Genomic DNA, 22,927 nt, shown 5'->3' on the forward strand with positions numbered 1-22,927 from the left:
ACTAAGGGCTCCATTTATTATCAAGCTGTGTATGCATGAGTAAGCCTGCAGCTGATAGTTAAGAAGCAAAGGTAGTCAGCAGATTAAAATTGTCCTGGACAAGTTCGCTGGGGGTTGATTGATTGACAGCCCCTCCTCAAGCGCCATTGTTGTAGCATTGTTCTAGCATGAGTAAGGGGTGGCATTGCACAAGCAGTTACTTGTGCAATGTAAAATGTGGGCTGCGTACTGCTGCCCTCTGGCTAGGATACCAGGTGGATGGGTATGCAGTAGTAAACTTTCTCCGTCCGTGCATTGTTAAATGGGGCCCTACGTCTCTAGACTAGGCAAGTATTCTTTTTAGTTTGTGTTGTGAAATTAATATTGTTTTTGCTTTGTACATTTACTAGCTCATGGACAATAGTCATTTTATTTGTAATTTATTTATGTTTTACTGTATTTTTGACGTAAATAAATACATTATTGGATACTTAGCTTTAGCAATGACTGTTTTTTTATGAGTTATAAAGGTTTGGGCACAATTGTGTAGGACTAAGACATCTTAGAACAGGGGTGACAAGCTTATTGTATCAGTGCTAAAGGTGACCCTGATCACAGTTATGGTGGTCCTTTGAGTTACCACCATACTGGCTGGTTTAATTAACTGCAACTGTAATGCCTTATACATTATTTACAAGGTTTGCTTGTTGATATATTATGGATTCAAAACAAACAAAAATAACTTTAATGTGTTTCTAATGTCCCTTTACATATTTTTTTAAAAGTAATATGAACATTCAATGGACTATTTAGACTAATTTGGACAGATAGTCTGAAAAAGGTTTGCCATTCCTGTTCTAGAGTAACATTACATTTATGTACTGTCAACTAATGGTGTCTGGTAACAGAGTGACTCTTTGTTTGTCTAGGTATCAAGAACGTAATTGTGGTGATCAATCTCAAGATAAAAAATCTTGTGGAACGAAACTGAAATCAAGGAGCAGCTGAACATCAGGATTCTGATCCCATAGGCAGTCATGGAGCAGTCTGGTAAGGCTATCAATGAGTCTACAAAGTAGAGTGCCTTGGTCACAAACTTAAATAGGGACATGCAAGACAAAATGTAACTTTTTTGATTCAAACAATTAAAAAAAAAATTACTTATCAAATTGACCTCTTTCTTTTGGTATTAGTTGTTGACATTTAGCTCCTTTCCATGAGAGCAAATTAAGGTAGGCTCAGGAATGTGCACATTTCTTGAGCACTTAATGTACAATGTTTTTACAAACATTGCTGCCGTAAACACATGCATCCCAGTATGCTCACATGGAAATAAGGAAGGTTTATCAAAGGATAGCATGAGAAATACATACATTTGATAACAGAAATACATTGGAAGGTTTTTTTTAACTGTATGCTCTATCTTGATACTGAAATACAATTTTGAATCCCACCTCCCTCTTTCTGTATTATAAGTCACCTGATTTCCCCATCCCAATGAAACTATAACAGATACCTCTACCAGACTCACCTGTCACTAAGGGGTTGATTTATCCCATACAATGGGGCCTATCTATCAAACTCCGAATGGAGCTTGATGCCCGTGTTTCTGGCGAGCCTGCAGACTCGCCAGAAACAGCAGTTATGAAGCAGCGGTCACAAAGATCGCTGCTCCATAACCCTGTCCGCCTGCTTTGAGCATTAAACCCGATCGAGTATGATCGGGTTGATTGACACCCCACTGCAGGCGGCCGTGAGTCTGCAGGGGGTGGCGTTGCACCAGCAGCTCTTGTGAGCTGCTGGTGCAATGCTGAATATGGAGAACGTATTGCTCTCCGCATTCAGCGATGTCTGTCGGACCTGATCCGCCCCAATGTCTGCATTTATCATTGCACATGCATTTCTGGTGAAATCGGCCACTAGCAGGGGCTGTCAATCATCCTGATGGTATTGTATCGGGGTGATTTCAATCCGCTACCTAAAAGGTGGCGGAGAGGTTAAGGAGCAGCGGTCTTATGACCGCTGTTTCTTAACTTCCATTTCAGGAGAGTCTGAAACGATGGGACTCCAAAGTGACATTTGCTGCTTCATAAACGGAGCCCTAAATATGCTCAGCTCTCTTTCCGTCACTTCACTGGTTTCTTATAGGCTGCCAGTAGTAATGTTGCTATGTACTGAAAGAAGATCCTGAATCTCCTTATTTTTAATAGCTGTTTCATGTATAAAATGTTATTGCAGATGCACAAATTCCTGTTATTGATTGACATCTAGAAGTTTTATTATCACCCTCCAGCTGCTCTTTACAAAACTGCTATTTTTTTTCTCAAGATGTCGTTACAGACTCTTGGCCAATCAACACATTGTAGCCATACAACTCACACAAAAACCATGATGTTGCAGAGCTGTGCGGCATACATACATATGCTGTGAGGATCTGTGCACAAGCATTCAAACACCACTACTCAGAGGGTCAGCAGTAGGGATGGGTGAATGTTTTGCAACATTCGAATCATGAACGAATTTTAACACATTTGTTCGTTTGTTTCGATTTTCAAATGTTTGTACAACATTCTAACCTTTGTTTAATGTAATAGTATTTTAATGCTTTCTTTAAATGCAATATTTGATTCAAATTTTCTAATAATTTGATTTGAATTATGCAATATTCAAAAAAAACAATTTGAATCAATATATTTGTAATAGTATTTATTATGCTGTCTTTAAATATTTCAAATTATGCAATATTCTAAATAGAAACATCCAATTTATTTTTTGTATCTATTATGTATCAATTTACTAAATTCCCCACCCCAGAACTATTGAGCTTCTTAATAGTATTTGTTAAATCGAATGTTACATTCGAAATTTCAAATGTGGATATTCAATATAATTATGAACATTCGAAAACTAAAGTAACATTCACTAAGGCCCCGATAATCGAAAGTGCTACGAGGCAAGATATTCCAAAGGATCCTATGCTATGTCGAGCAAGCCTTTCCAACCTCTTTACATACAGCCAGCATCGCAGAGAGGCGTTTACTATATATGCTATTGGTTGGATGAAGATTGATGAAGATTGCGGAGCAGAGGTCGCAGAAGAGGCTACTGAAGTCTGCCTCCACAAAGATGGGCACCTGGACCCTTGATGAAGAGATCCCTGTAATTGAAGTATCCCCCATCCTCCCAGAAGGTAGCACCCTCAAGTGGTATCTCCAGGTGCCTCATCAAATCGCCAAAAACATTCTAAAAGGGCATCTTGATCCCCTGCACCCTGCTCGATTTGCACCCCTTTTAAGAAGCACTGGACTGGGGCTCAATCCAAGTCTGGCGCTCAGTTCCAAGAGCCCGGCTAGGCCGGTGACATTTGCCAGCTCTCTGGTAGTCTGCCTCTGGTGTTTAGTGCACCTCCGGGACACATCCTTTAAACATTGTTTATAATTTTAGCAACATAGCACCTGTAGTTATAATGGGGAGGTTTACTATTAGTATAGTTTATTATAGTCAGGTATTTTTCAGATAGTAGGCAGTATGTGGAAGTTAGCTGGGGCATTCCAGGGGAGTGTAGTTTAGGCATTACATATGTTTAAGTGGTATTAGGTACTTAGCTGGGCGTTCTAGGGATGTGTAGGTTAGATGTGATGTAGTTGTAGGCGGTTGGTAGGAGGTAGCGAGGTGGAACAGGGGGAATGCAGCTTAGATGTGACATAGTTATAGGCATTTAGGGGGAGTTCGCGGGGCATGCTAGTGGGACTAGGCTGCACCAGCGACACCAGTGCGATATGTTCGAATCAGCAAAGTGCAGGTTCCAAGGAGGGTAGCAGCAGCTAATTGCTGGCGAGGCTTCTTCATCTAAGGTAGTTAGCATAGGTGTAGTGCAACTTAGGTTCCCCCCGGCAATATTTGGAGTGGATCTACACATAAACTATATTTGATTTCAGTGAGCGCACTGTCTGCGATGTGTAGATCTACTTCAAATAGGGCCCCTCCCGGCCACAGCTAAATCCCGACAAGCAGCGATGTTGGCAATGCGGGTGGTGACATCACGCTCCCATTGACTTTTATGGGAGCGACATCTCCACTCTCCGGCACTGCTTGGCCACGCCCATTTTCTTTGAAAATCTTGACAGACTGCAAGGCTGACAAGGCCAAAAAGGACGTTTCTCATCAGTCTGTTGATGTTTTAAATATTGGGGCCTATGGGCCTGATGATCAAAGGTTCACTGCAGCTGACGAGAAATACACAATTCCCTGTTACTGCTCTTGAAATGTCCAAACAATGATCTAGTGTGTTTTCCCTAGCCATAAAGGCCTTGCTACCTTAGATCACCCCCTCATGTTCGCCATGACAGCAGCAGAGCAAGCCTATTTTCAATTGGTTTGCTTACAATTTAATGTGCATTTTTACTATTGAGCCTCAATCATGTTTAACTGTTATTTCATGATTCAGATAGAGCATGTCATTTTATACTATTTTCCAATTTTCTTCTATTAACTATTTTTTTTTATTTTCTTGGTATCCTTTGTTGAAGGAGCAGTAATGCACTACTGGCAAATAGCTGAAAGCCAATGACAAGACTCATATATATGTGCAGCCACCAATCAGCAGCTTCTGAGCCTACCTAGGTATACTTTTCAACAAAGGATAAAAAAAAAATAATAGAAATACATTGGAAAGTTATTTAAATGTGCATGCTCTATCTGAATCATTAAAGAAAAAAAGTGTCTTTCATGTCCCTTTAACTTGTAGAACCTTCAGCCAGATTACGAGTTTTGAGCGCTATAGGGAAATTAACGACCGCAGCATTTTCGGCGGTATTTCACTCCATATAGCGCGGGTATTACGAGTTTAAAAAAAACCCGGCATTTGCGGGCCATATGGCAGCATTGAGCTCCATACCGCACACAAATACCAGCGCTGCTTTGAGCTGCCGTTACGTGCTCGTGCACGATTTCCCCATAGACAACAATAGGGAGAGCCGGCTAAAAAAAAGTCTAACACCTGCAATCACGGAGCGTAAAGCTACGTAACGCAGCCCCATTGATGTCTATGGGGAATTGTTTTTTATGTTTAAACCTAACACCTTAACATAAACCCAAAGTCTAAACACCCCTAATCTGCTGCCCTCAACGTCGCTGCAACCTACATTACTGTTATTAACCCTTAATCTGCTGCCCCCAACATCGCTGCAACCTACATTACTGTTATTAACTCCTAATCTGCTGCCCCCAACATCTCCGCAATAGGATTGAGCTTGCATTCTATTGGCTGATTGGAATAGCCAATAGAATGCAAGCTCAATCCCATTGTCTGGGTCAGCTAATAGGATTGAAGCTCAATCCTAGTGGGTGATTGCATCAGCCAATAGGATTTTTTACAGTTTAATTCCTATTGGCTGATAGAATTCAATCGGAATTCAAGGGACGCCATCTTGAACGACGTCCCTTAAAGGGAACCTTCAGTGTACGGCTGGGACCGTATGAAGAGGATGCTCTGCGCAGGATGTCTTGAAGATGGACCCGCTCCACGCCGGAAGGGTGAAGATTGAAGATGCCGTCTGGCAATGTAAAAGAGCTGAATGCCCTTTTAAGGGCAATGCCCTTCCAAATGTCCTTTTCAGGGCAATGGGTAGCTTAGGTTTTTTAGATAGAATTTTATTTGGGGGGGTTGGTTGTGTGGGTGGTGGTTTTACTGTTTGGGGGGAATGTTTTTATTTTTATATGCCAGGTAAAAGAGCTGATATCTATGGGGCAATGCCCCGCAAAAGGCCCTTTTAAGGGCTATTGGCAGTTTAGTTTAGGCTAGGGGTTTTATTATTTTGGGGGGCTTTTTTTTATTTTGATAGGGCTATTAGATTAGGTGTAATTAGTTTAAATATCTTGTAATTAGTTTTTTATTTTGTGTAATTTAGTGTTTATTGTTTTTGTAATTTAGTCAATTGTATTTGATTAATGTAATTTATTTAATTTTAGTGTAATGTTAGGTTTTACTGTAAGACGGGTTAGGTTTTATTTTACAGGTAAATTTGTATTTATTTTAACTAGGTAGTTAGTAAGTAGTTAATAACTATTTAATAACTAATCTACCTAGTTAAAATAAATACAAACTTACCTGTGAAATAAAAAAAAAAACATAAGCTAGATACAATATAACTATTCGTTAAATTGTAGCTAGCTTAGGTTTTATTTTACAGGTAAGTAGTTTTAAATAGGAATAATTTAGGTATTAATTGTAAGTTTTATTTGGAATTATTTTAATTATGTTAAAGTTAGTGGGTGTTAGGGTTACGTTAGGGTTAGGTTTAGGGGTTAATAACTTTAGTATAGTGGCGGTGACATTGGGGGCAGCAGATTAGGGGTTAATAAGTGTAGTTAGGTGGCGGCGATGTTGGGGGCAGCAGATTAGGGGTTTATAACAGTAATGTAGGTTGCGGCGATGTTAGGGACAGCAGATTAGGGGTTAATAAGTGTACGTAGGTGGTGACGACATTGGGGGCAGCAGATTAGGGGTTAATAATATTTAACTAGTGTTTGCGATGCTGGAGTGTGGCACTTTAGGGGTTAATATGTTTATTATAGTGGCGGCGATGTCCGGAGCAGCAGCTTAGGGGTTAATAATTTTATTTTAGTGTTTGCGATGCGGGAGGGCCTCAGTTTAGGGGTGAATAGGTAGTTTATGGGTGCTAGTGTACTTTGTAACACTTTAGTTATGAGTTTTAAGGTACAGCTTTGTAGCGTAACACTCATAACTACTGACTTTCAGGTGGCGGTACAGATCTTGTACCACCAAAGGACTTTTTAAAAAGTGTGGTACTTACGTTGAGTGATGGCCAAAAAGGTGTACGGTACAGTTATACCTACAAGACCTGTAATACCAGCGGTAATGAAAAAGAGCCATAACAATGCTTTTTCACTCATAACGCACAACTCGTAATCTGGCTGCTTGTTCTTTACAGTGAGAGAATACATGTTGGTGTGATTGAAGCATCTCAATTAGTTTCAGTGATGGAAATTTTTCAATTTTGTAAAGAATAACATTTTTAGTGTGGGGGATTTTTAAAGCTACTATACCATTCATTGTTAATCTTCAGTCTAGGGAAGCACCTGACAAACTGTTGCTACTATACCATTCATTGTTAATCTTCAGTCTAGGGTAGCACCTGACAAACTGTTGCTACTATACCATTAATTGTTAATCTTCAGTCTAGGGTAGCACCTGACAAACTGTTGCTACTATACCATTAATTGTTAATCTTCAGTCTAGGGTAGCACCTGACAAACTGTTGCTACTATACCATTCATTGTTAATCTTCAGTCTAGGGTAGCACCTGACAAACTGTTGCTACTATACCATTCATTGTTAATCTTCAGTCTAGGGTAGCACCTGACAAACTTAAAAAAAGTTTTTCACAATAAATGAATATACTTGCCTGTACTCTGTGTAATCTTCTTATTTCTCATCAAATTGGGACTCAAATGATTCATTTTGGGTACTTTATGATAGCACAAAGTCACAAACTACCATAAAAAATCATAACAATTATATCTATCCTACCCTGAAAATGAAATACTGATCCCTTTTTAGCAACACGGGAAATGGTTTTAATTTACAGTTGATGCAATTGCAATTGGGAATGCTTCACATATGCTTTAGGAATTTTTCAATGAGCCTCATCAGTTTAAAGGGACAGTAAACCCCTTGAGATTTGTATATAAAGGGCCAGATTACAAGAGGAGCGCTAAAGTGGAAGGCTTGAGCGTTAATTGCGCTAGAAGTCAATGGAGAGAAAAAACCATCCAACTATCACGCAAACCCGATCAAATATTCTCAAGTGTGTTAATATTTCTACATATATTTGATAGAATTTTGGTACAATATATATTTATACCTATATATATATATATATATATATATATATATATATATATATATATATAATTATATATAGGTATAGATATATACAGATATACTGTATATATGAATATCTATTTCGAAATGCTATGGGCAGAACATTGGAATGTGAAGTATTTACAGTAAATACATAGTTAAAGCTATTATTAAAAATGAATATTGCATAAATATGTTTTTACATGTTTTCATCTACTTAATAGGGATTGTGACGGATTACCGGCTACCTCGACATTTGTAGCTCCGCCGAAACGATCTCCCAACACCTGGAACCAGCCGCTATGTAGTGGAGAGAAAGTGATTTTAGCAACCCCCACCCAAATAACTAAACAACTAGCATTTAGGTGGAACAAAGAAGAAAAGTTTATTGGGACAAACACACAACATTTATACAGAAACTCATCTTGATAAGACACTGGACAATTCCACAATGTTCCCGCCATTCCCGCCCCTCCAGACAGACCGGCGCCTCCATAGCAGCCATAGTCCCACAGAATTCCAGGACCCAGGTGTGGCGGTTTTGGGGTGATCCCGGGGGAGTAGTGGCACTTCCAGGGTGTCGTTTGAAATCTCTCAGTCTCCAGATGCTGCCACAGTCCAAAAAGTGGCGTGATTCCTTACTGGGGACCAGAGATACAGTCTGTGGAATTTATGGGGGTAGGGGTGTCCAAAACCCCCAGTTCCCAAAGGAGCTCCCCTTCGGTAATTCCCCCACCTCTTGTCCTCCCTAGGGGCTTCCAATCCCCAAAAGAGCGGAATTCTGGGGCAAAGGGCCGCTGGAGCGACCAGAGTTAAAGTTAGTGGGTGTTTGGCCGTGATGTGGCTAACCAGGAGTTCTAGGAGCCCCGCCAGCAGAAGAGCGGTGTGATGGTCAGAGACCAGCTCTTTCAAGACAAGTTCAGTGTGACAAAACAAGCAACCAAAAGCTTCCAGAGATCGCGGTTGCTCTGAGGAGCCCAAAACCTCTGAGAAACAACAGGGGTGAGGTAGTAGAGGGTAGGGGTTTAGCTCCTGCAGTCCAGCCCCATGACAACTCCCCCCCTTCCAGTTTGGCAGACCCAACTGAGAACTGTGAAGGGCCTGCCGTAGAGGTAGGTCTGTAGTTTATTGAGGGCTTATACCAGGGACAGGCATTCTCTTTCAAACGCCACGTAGCCTACTTCTCTGGGTAACAGCTTCCTACTGATGTAGGCTATGGGGTGGTCTTGTCCTTCTTGGTCCACCTGGCTTAGCACTGCTCCCAGCCTGAACATGGATGCATCTGTATGGACATAAAAAAGTTGCGCCGTGTTAGGTGCGGCCAGTACTGGGGCAGAGACTAAGGCATTTTTGAAGCTTTAAGTGTCCACCTCACACTCCGGGGACCAAAGGACCTGTTGGGGAAGGCACTTGCGGATCAGGTCAGTCAGGGGTTTGGCCAGGGCACTGTAGTTGGGAACAAACTGCTGGTAATACCCTGCGGTTCCTAAAAAGGCTAAAACTTGGGTTTTTGTCCGAGGTGTGGGCCAGTTAGCCACAGCTTCGATTTTAGTGGTCTCAGGTTGCTGCTTTCCACAGCCTACTCTGTGGCCCAAGTACTGGACATCCGAGCATCCGATGAAGCATTTATCGGGCTTCAGGGTTAGCCCGGCGGCTCCAAGGTGATCTTGTATGATGCCTAGGAGGATCAAATGGTCTTCCCAGGTGTAGCTATAGATGGCAATGTTGTCCAGGTAAGGCCCTCCAGCAAGCGGTCTACCATTCTTTGCGTTCTTCATCCCAAACGGCATGATCTTAAGCTGGTATAGGTCAAAGGGGGTGATGAAGGCAGACTTGGGGATGTAGTTGGGGGCTAAGGGGATCTACCAATACCCCTTACAGAGGTTGAGGGTGGTCAGAAAGTTGCCCCAGGGCGATTTGGTCCAACAGGTCATCAACTCGGGCATGGGGTAGGCATCGGTGGTGGTCCTGTCATTGAGCTTATGGTAGTCAATGCAGAACCGGGTGGTCCCATCTTTCTTGGGTACCAAAACCAATGGTGAGGCCCAGGGACTGTTGGACAGTTCAACAACACCTAGGTCCAACATTCCCCAGAGCTCTGAATGCATATTGTCTTGAACTGCTTCTGAGACTCTGTAAGCAGCCTGGTGCAGGGGGGGCTGTCCCGGGGTCTCTACCTTGTGGAGGACTACTGGGGTGTACCTGGGGAGGTTAGAGAACATCTCCTGTCATTTCTCTAGTAGCTGGCGCACTTGTTCTCTCTGTTTTCCCCTTAACATTTCATCTAAGGTTATATCAGCTATCCCTTTGGGAGCCTCACCTGGGTAGGGAAGCTCCGGCATGGGGAGACTCTCTGAGTCCTCGACAGCCAGGGCAAATATAGTGGCTACGTTCAGGGGCCACTCTGAATAGGCTTTCAACATGTTCACATGGAAGGTACTCTGGATTCGTCCATCTGAACATTTGGTTACTATGTAGGTAGTGTATTTTATCTGTTTCCCCACCCAGTAGGGTCCTTGCCAGGAAGCCTGTAACTTATCTGTTTTGACAGGCTTCAGGGCAAGCACCTTTTGTCCTACATTCAAGGTTTAAGTACGGGCATTCCTGCCATACTATCTATTCTGTTTGCGCTGTGCGCCCTGGAGGTTCTTGCGTACCTGGCCGGTGAGCTCCTTTAGCCTATCCAGGAGGAGAAAGAAGTACTCCACAATGGAGGGCCCCTCTTCTCCGATGTTCCCCTCCCAATGTGGCCTGATGAGGTCTATGTTGCCCGTATCTTCCTACCATATAGCAGCTTGAAGGGGGAAACATCTGTGGATTCCTGGGGCACATCTCTATATGCAAAAAGGAGGTGTGGCAGGAATCTTTCCCAGTCATTGTGCATGGCAGAGAACGTATGCAGGGGCATAATCCCGCACAGTTTCCATAGTTGTCTAGTAACCTCTGCAGCGAACTGTGTTCCCTAATCAGAGATTATCTCCTGGGGGAAGCCTACCCTGGTGACTATCTGGAGCAGGGCATCAGCCACTGTCTCAGCCCGGATATTAGCCAGCTGGACTGCCTCCGGGTACTGAGTAGTATTTCTTCCCTGAGGGACTGGGCCAGGCTAATGGACTCAGTATGTCCACCGCCAGGGGTATGTCATGTCCTATACTCAGCAAGTTGGACCGGAACTTTTCCGGTACAACAAGCTGACGTTTAGGCACCGGCCCTTCTTCCGCTTAGAGACCCGGTACAGGAGCCCCCGCACCCACTGGAAGCGCTCCTCGCCAGGGCCCTGGGGGTTGGAACCTACCTGGGATCTATATGGGGCTAGGGTTTTGTCACTCAAGGTCTCTTGGGCAAAGTCAGAAGGAGATGCCCAAGAAGGTTGGTCAGGGAGAAGGAAAGGAGTTGGGTCGGGAGGTGCGGGTATGGTAGAGGTCCGGACGGTCTATCTGGGGCGAGTAAAAGTTGGGGTGGATTGTCTTACCTAGGTCCTGGGGTGAGGGGTAGCGACTGGCCATTGAGCTTGCTGGCGGGTAATCACTGGGTAAGCTTCCTGCGGGGGTTCCCCCACATAAGCAGAAATAAGGTGGCCGAGGTAATTTCCCAACAAGACCTCAGCAGGGAGCTTGGGCATAACGCCCACCTCTACATCCTGGGATCCTGCACCCCAGTGCAGGTGTACAAGGGCTGTTGGGACTTGGAGAGTGGCTCCTCCGGTCACTCGAACGGAGAGGGTCCTCCCAGCTGAACCGGAGGTGGGGTTGGATCAGGGTGATGGTGGCGCCAGTGTCCCTTAATCCTTTTGCTGCCTGCCCATCGACCCAGACATCCTGTAGATGGTGGCCGCGATCATCAACCATGGCAACACACACTTCAGGCACCACCCCAACTTCCTCATCTGCTCACCCGGTAGGGTCCTCTGTGTACTCATAGTGGGAAGCAGATTGATAGGTCTTCGCAGGGGCTTTTACCCACTGGGTCAGTGGGGGCTTTATGGTTTGGGGCCCAGAGGGGGGCTGAACTGGGTCGGGCAATGGTACTGGATGTGACCGACCTGTCCGCAGATAAAGCACTTGTGGGTGTGTTGGACCCGGCTGGTGGAGCCGGAGGTGGTTGAGTCTGATGCTATCGGGTAGCGGTCGGGTAGCGAGGGCCAGCTGGAGCAGAGTGGGGGTCATTCTGAGCTCAGGGGTCGACTGCCGCTGGGCATCGTGTACTGGTCCGCCAAAATAGTGTCTTGATCTGCTGTTTCAGGTTGCCTATCTCAGACCCATTCCCTCACTTCTGCTGGTACAGCATTGTAGAAATGTTCTAGCAGAATCAGCAGGGAAGCCTCAGCCAAGGTGGTCACTTTGCACCCCACAAACCAGGAGTCCATGGCATGGGTGAACTGATGTGTCCACTCAGTGTAAGGCTGCCCCTCTTTTTGCTTGAGCTCTCGGCTGTCGGTGGGCTTCTGGAGTGCGACCTTAATGGGTCAGGATGCACTCCTTGACCTTGTCATAGTCCCTTTGGTCCTCAGCAGGGACAGTGTGGAGGGCATCCAGCGCTCGACCAGACAGTTTGCCGAGCAGAATGGAGACCCTGTCGGCACTGGCCACTTCTTGGAACGCACACTGGGTCTCAGTAGCAGTCAATGTCATCTTCCTCCTCCTTGAAGACTCTGCATGCCTCATACGGCAACTTTGGGGACCAGGTCACCGGTTGGGAAGTGGATGCTGGACTCCCCCTGCAGCTCTGTGGAGCTGAGTGACTTTTGATACTTTTTTGGTGATGGTCTCATCGGACAGTCACCATTCGACTTCTCGCTGTATGTCCGATGTGGTAGTCCCTTGGGTGGGGGCCATACTTGCTGTGCTAGACCGGTCACTTACGGGGATTGTGAGGGGCTCCCCCAGCCACCTCGTCTGACCAATTAAACTCCATCAGCTCGAGAGTGATTGTGTCCTTGTTGCCCGCTACTCCCCCTCGAGCTTCCAGCAGGGCTTTCAGCTCAACCCTTCGGAGCGTTGAGTACTGCTCCATCCGAAGAGGTCTTCAGGTGGTGGTTTGGACGTTCCATGTATGTGGAAGCATCCTACCACTGGGTAGCTCCTCCGAAACTATCTCCAAACACCTGCAACCAGCCACTATGTAGCGGAGAGTAATTTTAGCAATCCCCACCCAAATAACTAGACAACTAACATTTAGGTGGAACAAAGAACAGTTTATTGGGACAAACACACAACACTTATACAGAAACTCATCTTGATAAGACACTGGACAATCCCACAATTTTCCCACCATTCCCACCCCTCCAGACATACCGGCGCCTCCATAGCAGCGACAGTCCCACAGAAACCTAGGACCCAGGGGTGGCGGTTTAGAGGGTGATCCCTGGGGAGTGGTGGCACTTCCAGAGTGTCATTTGAAAGTTCTCAGTCCCCAGATGCCACAGTCCAAAAAACAGCATGATTCGTTACTGGGGACTGGAGATACAGTCCATGGAATTTATTGGGGTAGGGGTGTCTAAAACCCCTAGTTCCCAAAGGAGCTCCCCTCCAGTAAATCCCCCACCTCTTGTCCTGCCTAGGAATTACCAATCCCCAAAAGATCAAAGTTCTGAGGCAGAGGACCGCTGGAGCAACCAGGGTTATAGTTAGTGGGTGTTTGGCCGTGATGTGGCCGACCGGGAGTCGGCCAGCAGAAGAAGAAGGGTGTGATGGTCAGAGACCAGCTCGTTCAAGACAAGTTCAGTGTGACAGAAAAAAAAAAGCAACCAAAAGCTTCCAGAGATTGTGATTGCTCTGAGGAGCCCAAAACCGCTGAGAAACAACAGGGGTGAGGTAGTAGGGGGTAGGGGTTTAGCTCCTGCAGTCCAGCCCCCGTGACAGGGATTTTGCTAAAATCTTTCAAAAAAAAAAAAAAACTTTCAAAAAAGGAACCAAATTTTATCTCATTAGTTTCGAATTTTGAATCTTTGTACAACATTCTAACATTTGTCTAATGTAATTGTATTTCTAATGCTTTGTTTAAATGTAATACTCAAATTATGCAATATTCAAAATAGAAACATTCAAATTGATATATTTGCATCTATTATGTATCAGCTTACTAAATTCCCTATCACATGAACTATTGAACATTAGAAATTTCGAAAGTGGATATTTGAATTATGAACATTCAAAAAACTAAAGTAGCATTCAAAACCAGAAATTACCTTTGATTACTGCATTGAAATAAATTTTCATTCGATTGCCCAAAACGAATATCCACAGGACTATTTGTTCTACCAAGCGAATTACATTTTCAGTACATTCTCCCATTCCTAATGCTTAACTGCACTTATTTATATATGTCTATATATGTGTAAATATATATTTATGTTTTTATATGTGTATATGTCTATAAATACATATAGACACATATAAATACATATAGACACATATAAATACAGACACATATAAATACATATAGACACATACAAATACATATGTACACATATAAATACATATCTACACATATAAATACATATCTACACATATAAATACATATGTACACATATAAATACATATAGACACATATAAATACATAAATACATATGTACACGTAAATACATATAGACACATAAATACATATGTACACATATAGACACATATAAATACATATAGACACATATAAATACATATGTACACACACACATACATATATAAATAAATATACACACACATACATTTACATATATCTCTATGTTAAAACCCTCTGCAGCCTTTTTTCTCTAACACCCTAGAGCTCATATCTTTGAGCCCTTATAACTTTTTTGTGAAATCATTTTTTTAAATATTTTTTATTAGACAGTGTTATTAGACGGTGTTATTATTATGAGTGTAACTGTACTTTGTAATGTATTTATGATGTGTTTTGTGCAACTTTTTAGTATTGCAAAATAGTTAAAGGGACACTGAACCCAAATGTTTTCTTTTGTGATTCAGATAGAGCATAATCAACTTTCTAATTTACTCCTATTATAATTTTTTTTTTTCATTCTCTTGGTATCTTTATTTGAAATGCAAGAATGTAAGTTTAGATGCTGGCCCATTTTTGGTGAACAACCTGGGTTGTCCTTGCTGATTGGTGGATAAATTCATCCACCAATAAAAAAGTGCTGTCCAAAGGTCTGAAACAAAAAAAACTTAGATGCCTTCTTTTTCAAATAAAGATAGCAAGAGAAAAAAGAAAAATTGATAATAGGAGTACATTAGAAAGTTGCTTAAAATTGCATGCCCTGTCTGAATCACAAAATAAAAAATTTGGGTTCAGTGTCCCTTTAACCAGAGTTCTGAAGTTGCGGTTATCATTCTAGCCTTAATTACTATTGCTCTAAAGCGATCGCATTTACTTTCAACTCATGACAAACCCCTTATAGCTTACACGCAAACGTTTTCGCTCCACTCGTAATCTGGCCCAAAATGTTTAATTATACAGAATAAAACATTTTTGCAATAAATTTTCATCATTTATTTTGCTCACTTTCATGCAATTTAGCTCTGAAAATAGAGCAACAAATAACACTTGGACCTTGAAATGCAGCTGCTGGCTTCTCAAGGCTATAACCCTGCTACATATCTGTCCCTAATTGTCTTTATCAGCTACAATACAATATGTTTTATACTAACTTTATGACAGTGACTAACCTTGTTGTCTGCTGGCTAAAGCTGAGATAGGCTCCTCCTACCGAGATAGGCTTCTCCTAATATGGCAAATGGTGGGTGGATTTTAGATGCTGACAAATAATATGTTAAAAATTTTTAGAACATTAAGATTTGGCTGATATGTTATTCTATAGCAACACAACAGAAATATCTTGTAATCACAATGTGTTTACTGTCCCTTTAATATTCCTATATAGAGAACCAAAAGCATGGAAATATGGACCACAAGGCTCAAGAACAGGATTCAAGAGAACCTAATGGAGATGATTTTGTAATAATATCAAGTGAGTTATTATCTTGTTATAAAACACAACACTACACTAACCATAGATATGTTACACTCACTAGACACACACTAAACAAACACTATAAATACACACTACACAAACCATACATATGTTACACTCACTAGACACACACAAAACAAACATTATACATACACACTACACAAACCATAGATATGTTACACTCACTAGACACACACTAAACAAACACTATAATTACACACTACACAAACCATAGATATGTTACACTCACTAGACGTACACTAAACAAACACTATAAATACAAACTACACAAACCATATATATGTTACACTCACTAGACACACACTAAACAAACACTATGAATAAAGACTACACAGACCATAGATATGTTACACTGACTAGACACAACACTATGAACACTACAACATATATGTTATTCTCACTAGACACACACTAAACAAACACTATAAATACACACTACACAAACCATAGATATGTTACACTGACTAGACACACACTAAACAAACACTATAAATACACCCTACACAAACCATAGATATATTACACTCACTAGACACACACTAAACAAACACTATGAATACACACTACACAAACCATATATATGTTACACTCACTAGACACACACTAAACAAACACTATGAATACAGACTACACAAACCATAGATATGTTACACTCACTAGACACACACTATACAAACGCTATGAATACACCCTACACAAACCATAGATATATTACACTCACTAGACACACACTAAACAAACACTATGAATACACACTACACAAACCATATATATGTTACACTCACTAAACACACACTAAACAAACACTATAAATACACACTACACAAACCATAGATATGTTACACTCACTAGACACACACTAAACAAACATTATAAATACACACTACACAAACCATAGATATGTTACACTCACTAGACACACACTAAACAAACACTATGAATACACTATGGTACAGCATCGTAGAAATGTTCTAGCAGAATCAGCAGGGAAGCCTCAGCCAAGGTGGTCACTTTGCACCCCACAAACCAGGAGTCCATGGCATGGGTGAACTGATGTGTCCACTCAGTGTAAGGCTGCCCCTATTTTTGCTTGAGCTCTCGGCTGTCGGTGGGCTTCTGGAGTGCGACCTTAATGGGTCAGGATGCACTCCTTGACCTTGTCATAGTCCCTTTGGTCCTCAGCAGGGACAGTGTGGAGGGCATCCAGCGCTCGACCAGACAGTTTGCCGAGCAGAATGGAGACCCTGTCGGCACTGGCCACTTCTTGGAACGCACACTGGGTCTCAGTAGCAGTCAATGTCATCTTCCTCCTCCTTGAAGACTCTGCATGCCTCATACGGCAACTTTGGGGACCAGGTCACCGGTTGGGAAGTGGATGCTGGACTCCCCCTGCAGCTCTGTGGAGCTGATTGACTTTTGATACTTTTTTGGTGATGGTCTCATCGGACAGTCACCATTCGACTTCTCGCTGTATGTCCGATGTGGTAGTCCCTTGGGTGGGGGCCATACTTGCTGTGCTAGACCGGTCACTGTCGGGGATTGTGAGGGGCTCCCCCAGCCACCTCGTCTGACCAATTAAACTCCATCAGCTCGAGAGTGATTGTGTCCTTGTTGCCCGCTACTCCCCCTCGAGCTTCCAGCAGGGCTTTCAGCTCAACCCTTCAGAGCGTTGAGTACTGCTCCATCCGAAGAGGTCTTCAGGTGGTGGTTTGGACGTTCCATGTAGGTGGAAGCATCCTACCACTGGGTAGCTCCTCCGAAACTATCTCCAAACACCTGCAACCAGCCACTATGTAGCGGAGAGTAATTTTAGCAATCCCCACCCAAATAACTAGACAACTAACATTTAGGTGGAACAAAGAACAGTTTATTGGGACAAACACACAACACTTATACAGAAACTCATCTTGATAAGACACTGGACAATCCCACAATTTTCCCACCATTCCCACCCCTCCAGACATACCGGCGCCTCCATAGCAGCGACAGTCCCACAGAAACCTAGGACCCAGGGGTGGCGGTTTAGAGGGTGATCCCTGGGGAGTGGTGGCACTTCCAGAGTGTCATTTGAAAGTTCTCAGTCCCCAGATGCCACAGTCCAAAAAACAGCATGATTCGTTACTGGGGACTGGAGATACAGTCCATGGAATTTATTGGGATAGGGGTGTCTAAAACCCCTAGTTCCCAAAGGAGCTCCCCTCCAGTAATTCCCCCACCTCTTGTCCTGCCTAGGAATTACCAATCCCCAAAAGATCAAAGTTCTGAGGCAGAGGACCGCTGGAGCAACCAGGGTTATAGTAAGTGGGTGTTTGGCCGTGATGTGGCCGACCGGGAGTCGGCCAGCAGAAGAAGAAGGGTGTGATGGTCAGAGACCAGCTCGTTCAAGACAAGTTCAGTGTGACAGAAAAAAACAGCAACCAAAAGCTTCCAGAGATCGTGATTGCTCTGAGGAGCCCAAAACCGCTGAGAAACAACAGGGGTGAGGTAGTAGGGGGTAGGGGTTTAGCTCCTGCAGTCCAGCCCCCGTGACAGGGATTTTGCAAAAATCTTTCAAAAAAAAAAAAATCTTTCAAAAAAGGAACCAAATTTTATCTCATTAGTTTCGAATTTTGAATCTTTGTACAACATTCTAACATTTGTCTAATGTAATTGTATTTCTAATGCTTTGTTTAAATGTAATACTCAAATTATGCAATATTCAAAATAGAAACATTCAAATTGATATATTTGCATCTATTATGTATCAGCTTACTAAATTCCCTATCATATGAACTATTGAACATTAGAAATTTCGAAAGTGGATATTTGAATTATGAACATTCAAAAAACTAAAGTAGCATTCAAAACCAGAAATTACCTTTGATTACTGCATTGAAATAAATTTTCATTTGATTGCCCAAAACGAATATCCACAGGACTATTTGTTCTACCAAGCGAATTACATTTTCAGTACATTCTCCCATTCCTAATGCTTAACTGCACTTATTTATATATGTCTATATATGTGTAAATATATATTTATGTTTTTATATGTGTATATGTCTATAAATACATATAGACACATATAAATACAGACACATATAAATACATATAGACACATACAAATACATATGTACACATACAAATACATATGTACACATATAAATACATATCTACACATATAAATACATATCTACACATATAAATACATATGTACACATATAAATACATATAGACACATATAAATACATAAATACATATGTACACGTAAATACATATAGACACATAAATACATATGTACACATATAAATGCATAACTACATATGTACACGTAAATACATATAGACACATAAATACATATGTACACATATAAATGCATAACTACATATGTACACATATAGACACATATAAATACATATAGACACATATAAATACATATGTACACGTAAATACATATAGACACATACAAATACATATGTACACATATAAATACATATGTACACGTAAATACATATAGACACATAAATACATATGTACACATATAGACACATATAAATACATATAGACACATATAAATACATATGTACACACACATACATATATAAATAAATATACACACACATACATTTACATATATCTCTATGTTAAAACCCTCTGCAGCCTTTTTCCTCTAACACTCTAGAGCTCATATCTTTGAGCCCTTATAACTTTTTTGTGAAATCATTTTTTAAATATTTTAGACAGTGTTATTATTATGAGTGTAACTGTACTTTGTAATGTATTTATGATGTGTTTTGTGCAACTTTTTAGTATTGCAAAATAGTTAAAGGGACTCTGAACCCAAATGTTTTCTTTTGTGATTCAGATAGAGCATGACATGATATGCAACTTTCTAATTTACTCCTATTATCATTTTTTTTTCATTCTCTTGTTATCTTTATTTGAAATGCAAGAATGTAAGTTTAGATGCTGGCCCATTTTTGGTGAACAACCTGGGTTGTCCTTGCTGATTGGTGGATAAATTCATCCACCAATAAAAAAGTGCTGTCCAAAGGTCTGAAACAAAAAAAACTTAGATGCCTTCTTTTTCAAATAAAGATAGCAAGAGAACAAAGAAAAATTGATAATAGGAGTACATTAGAAAGTTGCTTAAAATTGCATGCTCTGTCTGAATCACAAAAGAAAAAATTTGGGTTCAGTGTCTCTTTAACCAGAGTTCTGAAGTTGCAGTAATCATTCTAGCCTTAATTACTATTGCTCTAAAGCGATCGCATTTACTTTCAACTCATAACACTAGCGGTAAACCTGATGAGCGTGACAAACCCCTTATAGCTTACACGCAAACGTTTTCGCTCCACTCGTAATCTGGCCCAAAATGTTTAATTATACAGAATAAAACATTTTTGCAATATATTTTCATTATTTATTTTGCTCCCTTTCATGCAATTTAGCTCTGAAAATAGAGCAATAAATAACACTCGGACCTTGAAATGCAGCTGCTGGCTTCTCAAGGCTATAAACCTGCTACATATCTGTCCCTAATTGTCTTTATCAGCTACAATACAATATGCTTTATACTAACGTTATGACAGTGACGAACCTTGTTGTCTGCTGGCTAAAGCTGAGTTAGGCTCCTCCAACCGAGATAGGCTCCTCCTAATATGGCAAATGGTGGGTGGATTTTAGATGCTGACAAATAATATGTTAATTTTTTTTAGAACATTAAGATTTGGCTGATATGTTATTCTATAGCAACACAACATAAATATCTTGTAATCACAATGTGTTTACTGTCCCTTTAATATTCCTATATAGAGAACGAAAAGCATGGAAATATGGACCACAAGGCTCAAGAACAGGATTCAAGAGAACCTAATGGAGATGATTTTGTAATAATATCAAGTGAGTTATTATCTTGTTATAAAACACAACACTACACAAACCATAGATATGTTACACTCACTAGACACACACTAAACAAACACTATAAATACACACTACACAAACCATAGATATGTTACACTGACTAGACACACACTAAACAAACACTATGAATACAAACTACACAAACCATACATATGTTACACTCACTAGACACACACTAAACAAACACTATGAATACAAACTACACAAACCATATATATGTTACACTCACTAGACACACACTAAACAAACACTATAAATACAAACTACACAAACCATATATATGTTACACTCACTAGACACACACTAAACAAACACTATGAATACAAACTACACAAACCATAGATATGTTACACTCACTAGACACACACTAAACAAACACTATGAATACAAACTACACAAACCATATATATGTTACACTCACTAGACACACACTAAACAAACACTATGAATACAAACTACACAAACCATAGATATGTTACACTCACTAGACACACACTAAACAAACACTATAAATACACACTACACAAACCATAGATATGTTACACTCACTAGACACACACTAAACAAACACTATGAATACAAACTACACAAACCATATATATGTTACACTCACTAGACACACACTAAACAAACACTATGAATACAAACTACACAAACCATATATATGTTACACTCACTAGACACACACTAAACAAACACTATGAATACAAACTACACAAACCATATATATGTTACACTCACTAGACACACACTAAACAAACACTATGAATACAAACTACACAAACCATAGATATGTTACACTCACTAGACACACACTAAACAAACACTATAAATACACACTACACAAACCATAGATATGTTACACTCACTAGACACACACAAAACAAACATTATAAATACACACTACACAAACCATAGATATGTTACACTCACTAGACACACACAAAACAAACATTATAAATACACACTACACAAACCATAGATATGTTACACTCACTAGACACACACTAAACAAACACTATGAATACACACTACACAAACCATAGATATGTTACACTCACTAGACACACACTAAACAAACACTATAAATACACACTACACAAACCATAGATATGTTACACTCACTAGACACACACTAAACAAACACTATGAATACAGACTACACAAACCATAGATATGTTATACTCACTAGACAAACACTAAAGAAACACTATGAATACACACTACACAAACCATAGATATGTTTCACTCACTAGACACACACTAAACAAACACTATGAATACAGACTACACAAACCATAGATATGTTACACTCACTAGACACACACTAAACAAACACTATAAATACACACTACACAAACCATAGATATATTACACTCACTAGACACACACTAAACAAACACTATGAATACATACTACACAAACCATAGATATGTTACACTCACTAGACACACACTAAACAAACACTATGAATACATACTACACAAACCATAGATATGTTACACTCACTAAACAAACACTATGAATACACACTACACAAACCATAGATATTTAACACTCACTGGACACACACTAAAAAAACACTATTAATACACACTACACAAACCATATATGTTACACTCTCTAGACACACACTAAATAAACACTATAAATACACTCTACACAAACCATAGATATGTTACACTCACTAGACACACACTAAACACTATGAATACAGACTACACAAACCATATATATGTTATTCTCACTAGACACACACTAAACAAACACTATGAATACACACTGCACAAACCATATATATGTAACACTCACTAGACACACTAACACTTGAATACACACTACACAAACCATAGATATGTAACACTCACTAGACACACACTAAACAAACACTATGAATACACACTACACAAACCATAGATTTTACACTCACTAGACACACACTAAATAAACACTATGAATACACACTACACAAACCATAGATATGTTACACTCACTAGACACACACTAAACACTATGAATACACACTATACAAACCATAGATATGTTACACTGACTAGACACACACTAAACAAACACTATAAATACACACTACACAAACCATAGATATTTTACACTCACTAGACACACACTAAACAAACACTATAAATACACACTACACAAACCATAAATAT

The 22,927-nt window shown here is 40.7% G+C and overlaps 1 protein-coding gene across 2 annotated transcripts in view; it reads left to right on the top strand.

The window, feature by feature from the left end:
• LOC128641822 (uncharacterized) overlaps nt 1–22,927 on the top strand; it is a 196,500-nt gene that overhangs the window by 23,738 nt on the left and 149,835 nt on the right. Inside the window, exons 2-4 of one of the 2 annotated variants that reach the window (XM_053694369.1) lie at nt 909–1,029; nt 15,741–15,827; nt 20,646–20,732. In XM_053694369.1, the coding sequence (XP_053550344.1) occupies nt 1,017–1,029; nt 15,741–15,827; nt 20,646–20,732 (187 nt within the window). In that variant the 5' untranslated portion in view covers nt 909–1,016. The remainder of the gene's footprint in view (nt 1–908; nt 1,030–15,740; nt 15,828–20,645; nt 20,733–22,927) is intronic. The other variant, XM_053694370.1, reaches the window with a different exon arrangement.

This window comes from Bombina bombina, chromosome 11 (assembly GCF_027579735.1).
Source record: "Bombina bombina isolate aBomBom1 chromosome 11, aBomBom1.pri, whole genome shotgun sequence".
NCBI classification, from domain to species: domain Eukaryota; kingdom Metazoa; phylum Chordata; class Amphibia; order Anura; family Bombinatoridae; genus Bombina; species Bombina bombina.